This window comes from Crassostrea angulata, chromosome 5, assembly GCF_025612915.1.
Source record: "Crassostrea angulata isolate pt1a10 chromosome 5, ASM2561291v2, whole genome shotgun sequence".
Lineage (NCBI taxonomy): Eukaryota > Metazoa > Mollusca > Bivalvia > Ostreida > Ostreidae > Magallana > Magallana angulata.
In genome coordinates, this window is record NC_069115.1 from 19,881,210 (window position 1) to 19,899,014 (window position 17,805).

General features: G+C 33.0%; 1 protein-coding gene across 1 annotated transcript; it reads right to left on the minus strand.

Annotated features, from left to right (window-relative positions):
- Positions 1 to 4,872: 4,872 nt before the first annotated feature.
- On the minus strand, positions 4,873 to 9,315 carry LOC128184709 (uncharacterized). The gene is made up of 5 exons (XM_052854283.1): positions 9,160 to 9,315; positions 8,699 to 8,919; positions 8,329 to 8,518; positions 5,599 to 5,836; positions 4,873 to 5,401 (listed from the first exon to the last, which is right to left on the minus strand). Exons 1-5 carry the CDS (start codon positions 9,313 to 9,315, stop codon positions 4,944 to 4,946), a joined length of 1,263 nt encoding a protein of 420 aa, XP_052710243.1. The 3' UTR covers positions 4,873 to 4,943.
- Between the last annotated feature and the right edge of the window lie 8,490 nt (positions 9,316 to 17,805).

The window sequence follows — 17,805 nt, forward strand, 5'->3', positions numbered from 1 at the left end:
GAGAGCTCTGCTTCTTACAGGAACTTCCAGCTTTACTTTCGACATTAACGGAAGACCCACTCGTTGCTTTGCAACGAGCTTTGCTCTAGTTGGTATTTTATTATTTAGGAGTTAACTCAGCTGTAGAAAACTCTAGATTTAACTAATTCCGCAAAAAAAAAAAAATGAACAGATATTTATAATGAAAAACGCGAAAAAAGGAAACTAAATAATGAAATTCAACATAGAAAAATCTGAGAAATTTCACGGTCGTACTCCAACGCTGGGAGCTGCACACATTTAAACGAAACAATAAAATACGAGATGGTACAATATAGTTGTCATGTTGTTATATTTAATGAATTCTCATCTGGTCAATTTTTCGTAAAACAAATGTTAAATACCGATGTACTGAAACTGATGCTCACATTTCCTTAAATATAATAATTGCATAAAATATCTATTTTTATAACCTCATTATGATTGAGAGAAACGCGGGTTATGTTTTTTTTCTGCAATGTCGCTACCTTCATATCTCGAATGAATCACCAACGAAAGCATCTTATTGTTTAAGTAATAGCAATTTCAACAGTTACCCTCCCAAACAGGCATTTTTTATTTTATTATACTGAATGTCTTATCTTTAAAATATTTTTTTACTGCTTATATATACAAATGAAGTGAATTCTATGGCGAACCGTACGCGCTTAATTTACGCGCATGTAACAATTCGTTGTGTTACCAGTTGCCAAGTGTGTTGCTAACGCTGAGGGTAATAGAACGGATTGCCAACTGCGTCTAAAGCAATCAGATTTCAGTATTTAAAATAAAATTATAATAAAACAAATCATTACATTTAATACATCAATACAACTACTTAATAGAAGATTAGGATTCAAATAAAAATTCCAATTTTTCACTCGTTGTATTCACATTCCAATTTTCGTAAACCAACTTTATGACCACATACGGAGTATTGGAAGCAAAAAAGAATGATAATATTTGAATAACACATACCTTCATTCATATTAATATCTTGTATAAAGAGTCACATAACATCGAAGGGTGGTTTAGCTCGACGAAGCTATCATTTAAAAAAATATTAACATATTTTTGGTTTTTCTTCAGATGTTTATTATATAAACAGTCAAGTAACTCATACACTTTTTTTTTCAAAACTGTCCATGAATATTCCCTGGGAAAAAAATTATCATTCAGAGTAACCTTCACTTTTGCAAGACTCGGTGCTTTTAAAGACACGTGCAGTTCAAATCATTGAAAAGTAAAAAAAAAAATTCAAGAAATTAAGTCCATGTGGTTGACAACATGATTAAAAGATGTGTATATTGTTTTATAAACATTCCTTTTTTTTAAACACAGTACTATTTTTCTCAATAGTTCTCACATATTGTTGATTTTATCCCGAATCAATTCACGCAGAGTAATATTGTAAAGTGATTATTTAAGCGGGGGGGGGGGGGGGTGTTACAATAGTTGCGCGGTAAGCTTGAAAACCGCGTACAATACCCCCGCGCGAATGGTAAAAAAATCAAAACTTGTGTATGACGAATCACAAATCCGCGAATTTAATACCAACGCGTATTGTTTGACTGCAGAAATCGCGTACTTTACCACCAGCGTAAATTACCACTTTTACAGTATTTGTTTATATATTCCTATCTTACTGCATTTTATGATATTCATTATATTCATCTTCGGGATCTTACATTTTCAACAATGCCCACACCTGGATGGAGCCCTACCCAAGATGTAACACTATAAAATCTCCTCCTCCACATTCGGGGAGCCCGTGTCCCAATCTGTATAAAAAAAGAGAACAAAAAAGACAGCTTCCAGTTGACTATTCTTTATTCAAGACATTTCTATAACATAACATTTTTACAATAAATATTAGAATAAATTACAACGAAATTTACCAACATCAATATTTATAATTACGGAAATCTTAAAATGACAAAAAAAAAGTATAAATTATTGCAAATTTATTTGTTCAAATAACGTTTGTAATGTTATGCAAAGTAATGATTAATCTAAGATGACCTTTTGCTTGGACTACTAGTATTTCTGGCGAAAAGAAAGATTAATTAAGCTCAGAGAAAGTTGACATGCATTGTACATACGAAATAATTCTTGTTTTCATAAACAAACGTCCAGTAGGTAAAATAAATGTAAAAAGGGAGAACCTTGCGATTTAATTAGATTAAGCAGGAAAATGGCTTGTGAAACTTACATCAGAAGTTGGACTGTTTATGTATATACATGTACATGTTTTACTGTATATCCGGGTTGTTGTTTTTTTTTCGCGTGTCTCAAAATGTTCGACTATATTGAAATGTTTTTACTTATTTACGATAGTCATTTTTGGGATTTAAAAAGATTCTAATAACAAACAATATCGGATAAAATTTCTGCGTATTGAATATTTTGCGAAGTAAAGGGATTGCAAAAAAGGAAAAATTATATCCTCGCGAAAATTACCAGAAATACGATTGTAGGATCTCCCCAGAAGACCGTTTACTGTGGTTTCATTAATATTCAAGGGTATCAATTTTCGTTGATAAAGTGAAAATCACAGTTTCAAGGATACGTAAATTCGGGGCCAATGACCCTATCAATAGAAAAAGTTAATAGAAATTACACTTCACTGAACAATTTCGTGGATCAACTTAACAATGAAATCCACGAAAACTGGTATTCAACGAATATAAATGAAACCACAGTATATAGAATAAAATAAACTTGCATTGATGCCTGTATTTCGTTAAGGGATGGAGTGCTTAATATATAGTGTATGTATGGGGACCAAACATACTTTTTTTTGGGGGGGGGGGGGTCACACTATAAAATTAATGGTGAAGTTTCCTTAGTGTTCTAAAAGCGTTGCTCAATGTAACTACCTTAGGAGGAGTTATCCCATATTCAACAACGAATAGCCTTCTCGATCAAGCAAAGAAAAACACAATTCAGTGGTATTTGTGACGTTATGAAAACTGAAATACACTACACGATCAAGTATTCAAAATATTAAAAACGGATGCATTAGATTTTCAACTGGATTATCAACTTAACTCTGATGTCTAACTGAAAAATGTCATTGCGACCTCAAATTGCCATAAATCCATAACATGATTAGCGGTTAACGCGCTGTTTCATGCATGATAATATACTACTTGTAGTGTACAGAAAACTTTGCCCATGGACACGCAGATTAAGAACATAAAATACATACAAAATACAAATATAATCGATAAAATACATGCAAATGCCACTTTCTGGTTTTTTTTATGATAGCAAACTGGCTTAATATTTGTTAAAAATTCGATCACACAGCTATACATGGATCGGCAAGAGCTTTTCATTAATTTGAATTATGCAGTGTGCATATATTAAACAGAAAAGTTTTAATACTCTTCAAATTTTACTAAAATTGAAAAATAAGAAATAAAAATTCGACTAACAAGCACATTTATCTATTTCTAAATAGACCAAATTAATTTTAATGATTTTTAAAATATATATTGTCAAGTAAATAAATGAAATAGAATTGCTGAATAATTAATGTCACACACTATGAATTAAACAATTTTAAGAATAAAAAAATATCAAATATTAAATTTATTACAGATGGTTCCATTAAATAATTATACGATATACATAGTTACATGTACACATGTAGCAGTCAATTATATTTAGTCGAGGGAGATAACTCGCGTTTCAGTTTGATACTTTTCATCACCTGTAATCGATGGTTAAAACCGCGGCGATGTTAACTTGCTTGACGACCCTACCGCGGTGTTCGCGGTTTTCGGGTTAACCTGAGAAACCTGTCTTAAACCACGTTGCAATATGGACCGCCGGGGTGTGCGGGATAATGGACCCACGTCGCCCGTTCTGTAAACTAAATGACCAGGTGTTCAAAATATTACAAATGCTGCTATAAATTTTCAACTGAATTTTTGATGAATCTATCATCTTTAATGAATATAATTACACCGTATTATATATAGTAAACTGTTATTATTACTCTCGTTATGTATAATTCACAAACACGAAAAAAAGACCCCGATTTCGACGGGATATAAAATAGCAAACAATCAAGTCAATCAGACTATACATGCGGATTCTTGCTCAAAATATTACAGATATTGCTATAGATTTTCAATGGATTTTTTGGTGCATCTATCATTATTAGTGAAACAAATTTCCATATATAATTATTTCTGCATTCGCTACAAGGAATTCACAGACACGAAAAAACCCGATTATTTTGGGGTTATAAAATAGCAAACAATCAATTATATCAGGATATGCATGTTCAACACTTTACAAATGGTGCTATAGATTTTCATTAAAATTTTGGTTCATCTATTATCTTTAGTGAAAAGAATGATGTTCCATATAGTTTCCATTACACTCACTATAAAAATATTCATAGACACGAATAAAGCGATTTTACGTCATATAAACAAAGCAAACAATGATTGACATACGATCAGGCTATGCATGCGGAAACTTCCACTTTTTTTAAATAAGCGAGCACAATGAAGCAGTGTACCAGCAATTTTTATTATGAGTTGTTAACTTGTTAACTAACAAAACGCCATATTGCCGTAATAATATCACATTTACCTCTAAGTCTTCTATAATGATTTTCTTCCCTTCATTTTCTTGTCAAACTATTTTTGCAAACATCAACTGATTTAAATGATGTCTGTTTTAGTAATGTGAATGCTCTTTTTAGAATACAGTAACAAAATTTGTTTTGATTGATGGTGATAAATAGAATCAAACTTTCAGAAGGCCGATCACTCACACTTAATTTGATAAAATTATAATAAAAGAATGCAGATTATACATTGAACCAATTTTTTGTTTAGGATTGAATTTAAGCTGTAGGAAAACCTTAATAACGTACATTTTAACAGCAGTTACTTTCAACCCGATCACAACCGTAACTGTCCCTGTAGGACACATATCGGCGGAAAAGTGTTGACGTTGAAGGGGTCGGGTAAATGGTAGGAATACACATTCAGGTTAACGTCGACGACGATAAAACGTTTGGACCAGTTGTCATCTTCGGTGACGCCCACCACGTTGTTGGGTAGATTGTACCACAGGTTTAATGGGTTCCCGTTGCTATCCACGTTTGTCGTGTCATTAATAGAGAAACTGCCTTCGTGAGGCGGCTGGTGGCGGTAGTAATAGATTGTGGACGCGTCAAAGAAGAACAAGGTCATTGTGCCGGTTAACTGTGTGTAAACCGCCCATTGAGCACCGCTAAAGATGACTATAGGAGTGTAAAAAACGGCATCTGCGATGTAATCCTTTTTGGATTTGGGGTACCTTGATACTGGGACAATACTTCCAGAGAGTTTCGCCCATCGGTACACTTGATCAGCATCTGAAAGATGTAGAACGATAGATAGATAGATAGATAGATAGATAGATAGATAGATAAATAGATAGATAAATAGAGAGAAAGAGAGAGAGATTCTAAAATACATTTAATGTTATTTGATCTGTGAAAGCATTGCCTCAGTTGCACGTGAAAACTATTTAACCTTTCGCCAGCTGCTGCAGTTAAACAAAACAACATACCTGTAATTAGGTCAAAAAAAGTATTGGTGTAGGTAAGCAGAGCTTTCCACGTGCTCTTATCAGGGAGGGAGGTGAATCCTTGGAACAACTCTGCATTAGTCATAGTCCTACATGCCCCAGTGGTCAGTGATGCGGCGTTGTCATAGAGATAAACCCCATCGGTAGTAACTATGGCTTTACCGTATTGAGAGTTCATGGTGCACATGTTGTAAAGGTTGTCTATTATATCAATGATGGTCTGAGTTTATTAAAAAAGAAGGTAATTTTTAATGAAAAACAATAGATGTATTTTCACATAGCGTAATATGTATACTTTTTAGTACCACTTTAGTACATTTTACATAATACAATATATCTGTGAGCCGATGCTCCCTAGAAATATCCCCACTCTGACGTAAATATACTAAATAAGCAAAGTCGCTATTCTGATTAATACTAAAATAGAGCCCACCAAATAGCATGCCCAATCAAAGAGTATGTGCAAACTACAAGCATTTGTGATTGTTAGTTCCCGCGAAATCTTTGATTAGATAGACAAAATGATATATGCATGGATATATGGCGTTTTTAGATAGAAATGCAAACTGGCGGACAGACATGCAGTTAAATACATTGTAGATATCAGACCTATATAGTCAAGTCAAAAGATAAAAGATTAATCACAAAACACGGCAAACCTTTTTTTGAAACACAGATCGCAAATCGCAATTCAAAAATATATTTTATTAATTATGACACTTTTTAAATTTATCTTAATATTCGGAAAATTGAAATTCTCGGTCGTCCACCAATATGAAGTGATTACATAGTCTCTAGTCTAAGATTAATGAATTAAAAAGTATGTTTCTGTCTTTAAATATTCATTTCATAATGTAGTTTTTCCGAGAAAATCAATCGAAATTGGTGCAGAGGATTGAATTTAAAGAATTCTTTGAATTTGAAGTAAAACACAATATGTATCTGTTTAAAATATTTATTTCATAATATACCAGTCCAATTAGTGCAGAATATTGTAATGGAATAATTCTAAAAATGTTTTCTTTATAAAATAAATAGGGGAAATATGAGTGAAGACTATGCGCGTTTGAGCTCCTTTCAGCTCATATTTTTCAGGTACCCTTTTATTGTTTACTATTCCATAAAATAATGCTTTAAGTAATTATATGTAAGTGTATTGTATATCAAACTCGCCCTTTGTTACATTATCTTACCCGCGCCCAAATATCGCCTAAATTTCAAGACAGTAAGTATGTATTTCGTGTATGTATACGCGACAGCGTGATTTGGGAGTTTTTGTTAGCATGACAGTGTGTTGTATCAAGTCGTGATACTGTGCTGTTTTGTGTTTTATTCTGTTATATACGATTGCCCTTAACACAATTAAAAATCGCATTTTTAAAATTAACGATATTAAATTTCTTTTCATTATATTCTATCTATAAGGCAGCATCCTTCACATCATTTCATCAATGGCAAAATCGAATTCAATGCATCAATGTTTATGGTTGAGAAAAGGGGTAACAGAATTAATGATTATAAGTCTTTATTTTAAATTAATTGGACGTAAAATGCAAAAGAGCATTTTGACAATCCTCATTGTTTTTATACCTTACCTCCCTTCAGTGACCAAACATATGCTTCTCAAAATATCTCTATACCAGTTGAACATATCTGTTTGTGACAGAAGTTTCAATGTATACAAAGTAGGGTACAAAGATTTAATTTAAATCTACTTAAAGAAGTCACGAAGCATCCCCCTTCATAGTTTTATTTTCCCTACAAAATACAGCTATAATTATAAGTACATGTGCTCTAGGAATATAAAGGCAAATTGCAATTTTTCGCGCTTCAAAGCATTTTTACTTTTTCTTTCGTGTAAATTCTAATATTGTACTCCTACAAAGGTTCATTTATTATAAAGTTAATCATCCAAGCATAATTATGCCAACACTCACCTTCAGAAAACCGGATAATCGTTCAAAAATAGAAATTTTTGGACAAAATCTAAATTCTTCTATCTATATTTTGATCATTGGGTTCAGTTTCATGGATGGTATCGGAACAATTTCGGTACATGTCATATACGAAAATGACCAGAAAATCATTTGTGATAAAAAAAAAGAGTTGGCAATCTTGAAATAGGCTCTTCAAACCCTAGGCGAATCCTTCGTGTTAACATGAGCCTAAACAATAACAGTAAGGAAATAATATCATGAACCTTGTAGATACTGGACAATATGGCTCAGTGGTTCCGATCAAAAACAAATATGTGGCAGGTTCAAATCTCCTAACTGTTCCCTGCCGTACTAGTATGCTTTGTCGGAATCGGAATAATTTTTGTGAATACAATTCTGAGGATTAGCTTTAATTATGCATTGTGTTTAAAACATGAATAAAAATTATTTTTGATTTATTAAAACCGTTATAAGATGGTATAGAACACCTGTCGATATAAATGTAGAAAAAGGTACATAAACAAAATACTTTTACTGGTTGAAGAATTTTAAATTAATTATTTTGGTTTGTTTAACGTCAATGACAATTTTCACTAGTATCCGTAACGTAGAAAAACCAACATCCGGTTTGTCACAACAATTTTCTTACAACCCTCGTAGACGAACACTTGATAATTATGTTTAAAATATGTTAATATAGAAGCAATCCTATAAATCCCGTAAAGTATGTTTAAAGCTAATTTTAAACAGTGTAAAATCCAAAATAAAACAATACCTCTCCCATAGACGTTGTCGTTGTTGTCGGTGTCGTTGTTGTCGGTGTCGTTGTTGTCGGTGTCGTTGTTGTCGGTGTCGTTGTTGTCGGTGTAGTCGTAGTTGTTGCCGGTGTCGTTGTTGTTGTCATTGTTGGCAGTGAAGTCGTAGTTGTTGTCGGTGTTGTTGTCATTGTTGCCGGTGTCGTTGGTGTCAATGTAGTTGTTGTCAGTGTTGTTGTTGCCAGTATCGGTGTAGTTATCGTTGGTGTCAGTGTAGTTGAAGTTGTTGTCCATGTGGTTGTTGTTGTCAGTGAAGTTGTAGCTGTTGTCGATGTCGTTGTTGTCGGTGTCACTGTCGACTGTGTAGTTTTTGTCAATGTCATTGAAGATGTTGTCGGTGTTCTGATTGTTTCAGTGGGTGTTGAGTGAGTTGTTTCCACGGATATTTTTTTCATGAAGCATACAGACGAGTTGCTCTCCAATACATACGGACTTACTGGCGACGACTCAGTGACCAGCGTGCAAAACCCATCACGTCGGTAGTAGATCTTATTGTCAAACAAAATGGTTTCACAGCCTGTAGTTGTCAAGCAGTGAGCTGCACACTCTATCTACAAAGTGTATTTCATAAAATAATTAACCCAAGTTTTACCTTTGCATGTTCGCCCAATATTACAGGAAAACTTTTTTGTGCATACTGAAGCTTTAAATTTGAATCATTTTGTTTAAATACTGCGCCAATTTAAAAATTCATCAAATTTGGTTTTTTTTTAAATTAATATTGTCAGATGTGGACTCAACATCTCATCTACTCTGTGGCACCATCCTCCCTCGGTGTAAATGAGACTTACCCTAGATCTGACATTTCTAGTGCTCCCTGAAATAATGTGACTCGTGATACTATTTCCACAGTCCATTCCCAACAAGTATAATTGTTGATAAAATGAAGAACCATCCAAAGTACTAAACTTGAGAAAATAGAGGAGAAATATTTGCCAAACACTCATGTTGAAATATTTCACAGTAATACTTTTCAAGAAGGGAAATGCTATGCGCCCGTTCTATTTACAAACTTTTAATGATCCCGAGCCAATTACTGACATTGGGTAGAACCTTATTAATGCATGACTACGCAGAAAGTGATATATTTAATGTTTCTAGGAAAATGCACGTAATTGTTGGGCTTGTAAAAAATCTTTAAGCTTTATTTTTTTTCTATTTCGGATACTATCAACATTTATTATCATTTCCTATTTCAAAAGAGGGGGATTGGTGGTTTAAAGACAGCTACTTTACACCATTAAATGCATCATAATGACATTAGAAGCAAAAATATACATAGTTGACCGGTATGGATCTCAAAACATTTTAAAGATATTTAGTATTTTTTTGTTTCATGAAAGTCCATAGGGCCATGGCCGAACCATCATTATACATTTAAAGGGGCATGGTCACGATTTTGGTCAAATTCAATATTACTATTTTTGTTACTTAAAATGCGTAAGGGATGTATTTCTAATGATCAAGTGAAATTTGAGAGTCGGAAGTGGAATTATGTGCAAGATACAAAGCTCACAATGATTTGTTATATAACAAGGCTCGTGCCCTTTTTTTGTTTACATAGGTTCAAAATACCAGTAAAACATCTTTTTAAGCTGATTTGTCTATCATCTTATTTATTTTAAGCATGAATAAATAGATTCTAACGTTTAACACATTCATTTTAGGTCTAAATTTAGAATTCAAAATGTAAACAAAAGCTTTGTTTACATAGCAAAGAACGTAAGCTCTGTAACCTGCTTAAAACTCAACAAAAGATACTCAAATTCTGGTTGCCTATTAAAAATGCCTTAGTGAAGCATTGTAAACATTAAAATCGGAAAAACAATTTTGACCAAAATCGTGGCTATGTCCCTTTAAGCATTGAATGCCTTTTTTGGATGTCTTCAGTTCTATAACAGAACAAGCGGTGCAGAAGATATATATATAACGCACGTTACCAACTGGTGCAGACAAATTGAATACCGTGCTTTAGCGGTAAAATATACTGTAAAACTATTCAAATTTGTGAATGCCAGTTTTCGTAGATTGCTTAAAAAAATTTACAGGTTCGTGGGGACGTAATTTCGTGTCTTCTCTTATACCTACCAAGAAAAATAGACTTTATAACCCTAAAATATTAATTCGTGGAGAATGATAATTCGTGGATAAGGTGTACCTACGAATTCCACAAAAATTGAGCCGCCATGAACTCTAATGATTCCACAGTATATTGATTCCTTGAAAAAGAGACTAAGACACGGTTTGAGCCTGATTTTGTAGTTGTTTTTTATGCTTTGTCAAATACCAAGTTACAGGCGAGTACAGAGGTTTTGTTTTTGTTTTCAATTGTAAACAAAGCTCGAGTCCTGTTTTGTTTAAATATGTGTTGTTATGAGATTTCAATCAAATGTTGCTTTTTGTAAATGTAATTAATCATTTATGAACACATTAAAGGGGCATGGTCACGATTTGGGTCAAATTCTATTTTTATGTTCTTTCATTTACAATGCTTTAGAAATACATTTCTAATAATCAAATACAATTTGAGAGTCATTCATAGAGTTATAAGCAAGATACAGGGCTCACAATTCTTTGTCATGTAAACAAGGCTCGTGCCCTGTTACATAGCGAAGAATTTCATGCTCTGTAACTCGCTTATAACTCAACAGATGTCACTCAAATTTCGGTTGCCTTTTTGAAATGCCTTTCTGAAGCATTGTAAACATTAAAATCGGAAAAAATAATTTTTGAGCAAAATCATGACCATGCCCCTTTAAACAGGGTTATCTTGTTTGCCGAAAAGTCAAAGAGTGGCAATTCATTTATTTTACATTATTTGTGAACAAATATAAGACTCGAGCTTTGTTTGCATAGCAAACGACTTCTTCCCTCTGTATCCTGATTTTAATTATGTCTAAGAATCAAATGTTGATGTATCATTCAACAAACACAAGTAAACCGTCTAAACATAAAAAAATCAAAAATAAACTGTTCATCGCAAATCGTGATTAGATCTTTTCAATTAATCAAAAAGTAGTGAATTGGATTGCAATAAAAGTCTGAATTCAAAATAAAAGAATTTGTTTTTCTGATAAAATATTCATTTTTATTGTACCATTGTGTGTTAATCAATAAAACAGTTGTTTTTGATTATTAGAATTACCGAACTGAAGGATTGTGAAAATGTAAAGTGGAATTTTTTTCGACCAAAATTGTGACCAGGACTTTTTAAGTGAAACACAATATGTTTTTCTGAATAAAATATTCATTTATAATGTTCCATTCCGTGTAAATCAATTTAAACTGATGCATGGAATTTGCAATAAAAAAAACTCTACTCGGGGTTTTCTTTGGGTTAACTCGGGGTTTGCTCTTCGGATCCATTTCATTCACTAAAGTGTGAAGCTGACCCGTCTTTTATCTAACCATCTTACCGCCTGTAATTTCTACTCCTTGTATATTCTAAATACACAGTCATGGAACATTTGCTTTCCGGGGTCTACTTCTGATCGGGATTTACACTCTATGTCCACCCTGGGTTTACTTTGGGTTTACTCGGGATTAACTCTGGTTCTGATCTTGTAAACCCGGAGTAGACACCGAGTAAACTTCGATAGTAAACCTAGGGCTTACTTTCTGTTAGGTAGGATCTGACCATTACTGTACCTTTTTTGAACATATTGTTGAACCTCTTCTAATTTATTTGGTTTTATAGTTAATAGGTAATTTTTCAAATTTTTCTTATAAATGATACATGTATAAAATTTTATGACTTTACATTTCAATCTTAAGATAACATTTGATTATTTTAACATCTTATTCAAATTTATGCAACAAATTATAAGCTATATAGATTATGTAAACGAAGTTTTTCTTTCTCAAACGGTCACGATTAACGTGAAATTTTGATCTTCCACTTTGAGACTTTATAACTGTTTTGTTGAAACTGATTTCCTGAAAATCAGAATTTGATTAAAATTTGAAAATTAAAATAACATTGGCAATGTGCAAAGAAGCTTTTAGGGAGCATTGCTTCTAAATTTGAACGAATTGCTTTTGGATCTTGTAATTGTTCCTTGTTGTGGCTAAAATTACCGTCATCTAAACATAAGCTACATTAACGACCTTGTGGATTACTCGGAAGAACACATCAATTTTAGTGACACTCTTTGGCAACACAGACATAAAACATAATTCTCTCTCTCTCTCTCTCTCTCTCTCTCTCTCTCTCTCTCTCTCTCCTATTGATCTTTCTAAGACACGATTGTCATTAATTTAGGTTTAATTATTAAAATGGGAGTTTGATTAAACTGATTTTCTGATTATAAACTCATGTGAACCAATATTAATATTTAAAGTGAAAACATACAATCATTTTAAATGAAAATAAACAACACGGTGTTAGTCCATGGATGGTTTAAAAAAACACTTGGATAGTATTTTTTATACAACGTACGCATAACAAAATATTGATGTAAAGAGTAACTGAGAGTAATAAAATAATGTAATTATAATTACATTGATTTTTTTTTAGCTGTAATCGATGTAATTTCGAAAATTCAGGAAAGCTCAACATAGAGTTCGGGACAGTAAACAGGGTTGTTAAAAAGTGATAAAACTTAATCAATGAAAAAATTCAAGTTTTTTTCAGATAAACGAAAAGTTTCGTAAATTTTACCAAAAAATTAGTAGAAAAAAATCATATATGAAACACACTGCTGATGACATTTTAAAGACGTCTTTAGATATTAATATTCAAATTAATCCCGTCTACAAGCCAAGGGCAGAAGAAAATAAAAAAATGCTGACAGTTAGAGCCTTTGACAGATATGGATGATTGGTCAGTCGACGATGACATTTACGAATATTATGAAAAAGTTTGGGAAATTTATACAGTTAACAGATTTGCAACACAATATAAAAAGAATTGTGTCAGTAACAATTAAAAATATTCATGTCCTGATAGTGAATGCATAGATGCTTTTAATGCAAGCTGGACGGAGGTCGATAATTGGATGGTTCCTCCCCCAAAATTTAATGTCAAAAGTTATAAGATCCTATGTCAGTTTTAAATATTTTCCATATTCTCAATAACCAAATTAAATTTAGATTAAACACTGTTCATTATCACCACATGTCACCATCATAAACATATTTGTTTCAGACCGAGGAAAGTCTGTATAGTAACCTGGAGAAACTTTGCAACCACATGTCAAAGTATCTCCTGCATTCTACAATTCAAAATACAAATAAAATATATATATATAGTTTTTAATGATGGATCATTCATCAAAAATCACGGATATAGCATATACCAGCAACACCTGTACACGTTGTTTTAAATATAACCCATTTGTGGTGCTTCTTATGCCACTGTGAATTGTTTAAATTATTTGATCAAAACGATTTATAATGCTTAGTTGATCCGAGAGATATTTTGAGACATAAAAGATCAAAGATTTTGTATTTTTGACCCTTTAATTCCCTGTTTAAGTAACATCAAAAAAAATAGTATGATGTTATTTGCATCTGTAACATATTACAAAATGTTAGTAAATAGTCATGGATAATAGACTTTAGACCCCTCTAAACCCCTAATATCAGCAATGAACTAGCCGCTATTTATTATTAAGAAAGGGTACCAAATTTGAATTTTTACTATCTCAGGATGCTTCCATACAAGGAACAGCTTTTCTGGCCGAATGCGTTTTAAGACGAAATTATTATTTTTAAGGTCTTCCGATTCCGAGTTAAAGACCTTACTACTATTCTGAAAAATTTTCAGATTTCTTCTTAATATTTTAAACTTCTTCTAGACACCAAATTTGATCCTTTATATCTCGATTGTTTGTTCAGCGATTGTTTTGATTTTTTCAGGTCTAATAACATGCCGCGCGATGATGTCGTTTCTTATTTTACTTGATGAAATTCTCCATCCGGTTTTGAATTATTCCCCTTTTAGTAAAATTTAACGACTTCTTTTGTCGGATAGGCTTATTATCAACGATGACTGGCAGAGTCTCAAAGATTGGCTGGTTAGGAAGCTGACAGATTGAATTTGTGCAAGACATATTTCATTTGTTATTTAAATGCAAGTAAAAGGAGTGGTATAGGTGTTGAATTAAAGGTTAGAAAAAAATGCAAAAAAATTTACCTATTTTCCGTTTCAGTTTTTTACCTGATAATAATTTGTAATAACTTAAAGGTGTATTTTAAAATTTGTGGGTCTTACCGAGACTTTTTATTTGATATATAGAAAAGGGGCTGGTCCCTTTAATTAGGGAGTTGGAGGCTTCAAAAGTTTTTTGTCAATTACTTGTAAAGGAAAACCAATTTCTAATGCATTATTGAAGCAAAGTTATAAAGAAAGTAATTCCAATTCCTTCCGTAGTATTTAATTTGATGTTTTCGTGATTTATAGTCAGTATTTGCAGAAACAATTTTTGTCAGTTTGGTCCATTTTCGTGGGGGTGTGCATGTTAAAGAAGTAATGAAAGAGCTTCTTGTAATGCACTAACAGGTATACTCAGCGCGTAAAGATGATTCCACAATAAATTCCCAAATGTTTTTATTCATATGTACATTTTCATTTCATAAAGATGAACCTCTTTGACCTAATCTCTGATGTTTGTTTCAAATCTCTGCCCCTCTCTAAATTTAGATACATTACAGCATGTACGATACTCGGGGCTGCGTTCAAGATCGTAGCTGCTACGAAGGGCTACGTAGTTGAACGGTAAGCTAGCCTAGCCGCTAGGTAGATTTTCGTAACCTAAATATTTTATGCTAAGCATCGAATTCAAGATGGCCACCTTAGTTACCACATTGTAACAAGCATGAAATTTAATTATTTAGAATTTTTTATTCATCCTTTAAGTGGAAATGAATTTTAATATGTATATTTCCGCTTGAAATTAACAAATTGTGTCATTGTAATAAGTCTTTAGTTGAATATTTCCAACTTCAAATCTGAGACCTATCGACTTACCTAGCGGTCCGTTCAATAGACCTAGATATCTACGACCTAGCGGCTAGGCTAGCACCTACGATCTTGAACGCAGCCCAGGTAACCAATCGATAACAGAGCCGCTATCTGTATTCAGGCCGTCGCCAAGACAACAGTGCATGTGCTTCTAGAGCTGGACTTACACAATGCATGTTTAACGCCCCACTGTTTTACTGTAACTATTTCAGTACTGGGGTATGAGTAAATAGGATGTGCTCCAGTGCATGGTAATAAAACTCAACGTTTCTACAATACACTGCCGTCATATAAAGCATATACGAACACGGGATTGATTCCGTTAGAACACTTTCTTTTAAAGCATAACAAAATACTGGTTTCCGATAAAGATAGTAAAATAAATATTCGACTACAACATTATTTGAATCCAAAGCCGCTAATTTAAAGTTATGGTTATTAAGGATATTAATTATGAATCGCCCCGCTTTACTTGTTTTTTTTAACTATTTGCATAACATCTACAACGAAAATATCAAAGAGCCTTCTTCGGTAATTAATAAATTATTAAGTACCTTCACAATAATAAAGAAGTAATTAAATAAATTGTTAATTATGAATGTTCTAGCTATCTTCCGTGGAAAAACAAATTTGCATGGAAAAAAATGTTGCTCAATGTTTATCAAATACGCTGTAACCTTAGCAATCGAAAATAATTAACAAACTGTATATTGTTCGATTTAGACATTAACAAACATTTAGACCTGCAATGCGTTTTATACAAATTCTTTATAATGTAGACTCAATTTATTAACTGAATTCTTTACCATCTTTTGTTTTGGGTATTTTAAATCACGCATGTACACTATCCATATGTGTACATATAAATAGCAATATGAATAATTAGTTTAAGTGTTGAATTTTCAAAAAACAATTTGTGTACGTGCAAAACAATGCAATGTTAGGGCTATTAAATTTGAAGAATGTATACGGTGAGGGCCGGACTGATTCTGGTTCTGCTTGTTCTACAAATAGCGAATGTAAGACGAAGTATAGGTGTGTTATTTTTTTTAAAACAAGTAAGTATAGCTTTCTTTAAAGTATTTCATCGGAAGCATTATTAGTTACCTTAGCTGCATATATGTAGCTCTAGGTCTGAAAAAAAAATCAGATTGACCACCATCCGAAATTTTCCTTACAGAGGTCTACAGACTTGAAGCTAACATTTCCTTAAAAAACCTCTACACCACGCTAGTACGCAATCTTGTTGCGATGACCCCTCCACGTGCTTGCATGTGGAAGAAGACAAACTCGAACTTAACTGTTAACTATAAGTTACTCATATCATCTCTTTGGAAATGTATTTCTCCTTTATTAGGTAAGTGTAGCAATTGATAATTGTGAAAACCATAGAGGAATGCATGGTCTGCGCACAATAACTGCTTGATACAATATTTCTTTTTTCCAACATGCTTTTTGCCTATGATAAGAAAATAGCTTAACTGCAGATCGGAAATAACTCATTTTTTTATTTCCTTTTCAATAAACAAAACAATCCAACAAACAAAATTGATCCAGATAAATTTAATTATCAAAAATAAACCTCCAAAACAAACTACACATTCATCCTTCATATTGCCTTTTCGATATATGTCATCGTTGTAGATTCAGTACATTCATAATTTTACTTTTATCATGATTAGAATATAATAACGGTACATTTTGTATATTTTCTCAATTAATGCTGAAACTTCAATCCACGTAATTATACGCAAGGTTAATGCACATTTAGTCTTGCCTGGCAACTGTGTCGGCTGTGATGTTTGAGCATTTTGAATTTATTACGAGACACACAGACAGAAAACGAGAGAAAGAGAGAGAGATTGTCCTTTTTACATTGATATCATAGTATCGATAACTCTCTTTGTGTAAAAAATCGTATACATTATTGGTAGACAATACTTAAAAGAAAATCAAAGTACTGAAGTACTGACGGGAGTTGATTTTATCGATTATTATTTATTTTTGAATCAACGATAATGTTATTTTGTATGGCAAGTGGTTGCTTATATGTATTTGATTTACACACATTTTTTATAATATGAATACTCGGACTCTTCCGAAATGAATTTCGAGAAAACGCCATATGAATCATGTCGTGTAATATTTAAAGATACTATTAATTCTATCAACGTGCCACTACTGGCTCTAAAAACCCCTGTCCGCATGAAAATCCCCTGTCTTCCCCTGTCACCCCCTGTGTTCTCACTGTCATCCCCTGTACATCCCCTGTGTGCCACTGTACAGAACCCCTGTGTACCCTGTCATCCCCTGTGCGCCCCTGTACACATCCCCTGTGTGCCACTGTAAGCCCCTGTCACCCCCTGTACGCCCCTGTCATCCCCTGTAAGCCACTGTATACCCCTGTTCATGCCCCTGACATCCCCTGTACGGCTTTTGACTTGTTTTTTTTTAATATCATTTTCTTATTTCA

Coding starts and splice junctions, on each gene's coding strand:
- LOC128184709 (XM_052854283.1), bottom strand. CDS start 9,315: ATGAGTGTTTGGCAAATATTTCTCCTCTATTTTCTCAAGTTTAGTACT. Junction 8,519..8,698: donor ACAATCAGAACACCGACAAC/ATCTTCAATGAC, acceptor AACTACATTGAC/ACCAACGACACCGGCAACAA. Junction 5,837..8,328: donor CGACAACGTCTATGGGAGAG/GTATTGTTTTAT, acceptor TAATAAACTCAG/ACCATCATTGATATAATAGA.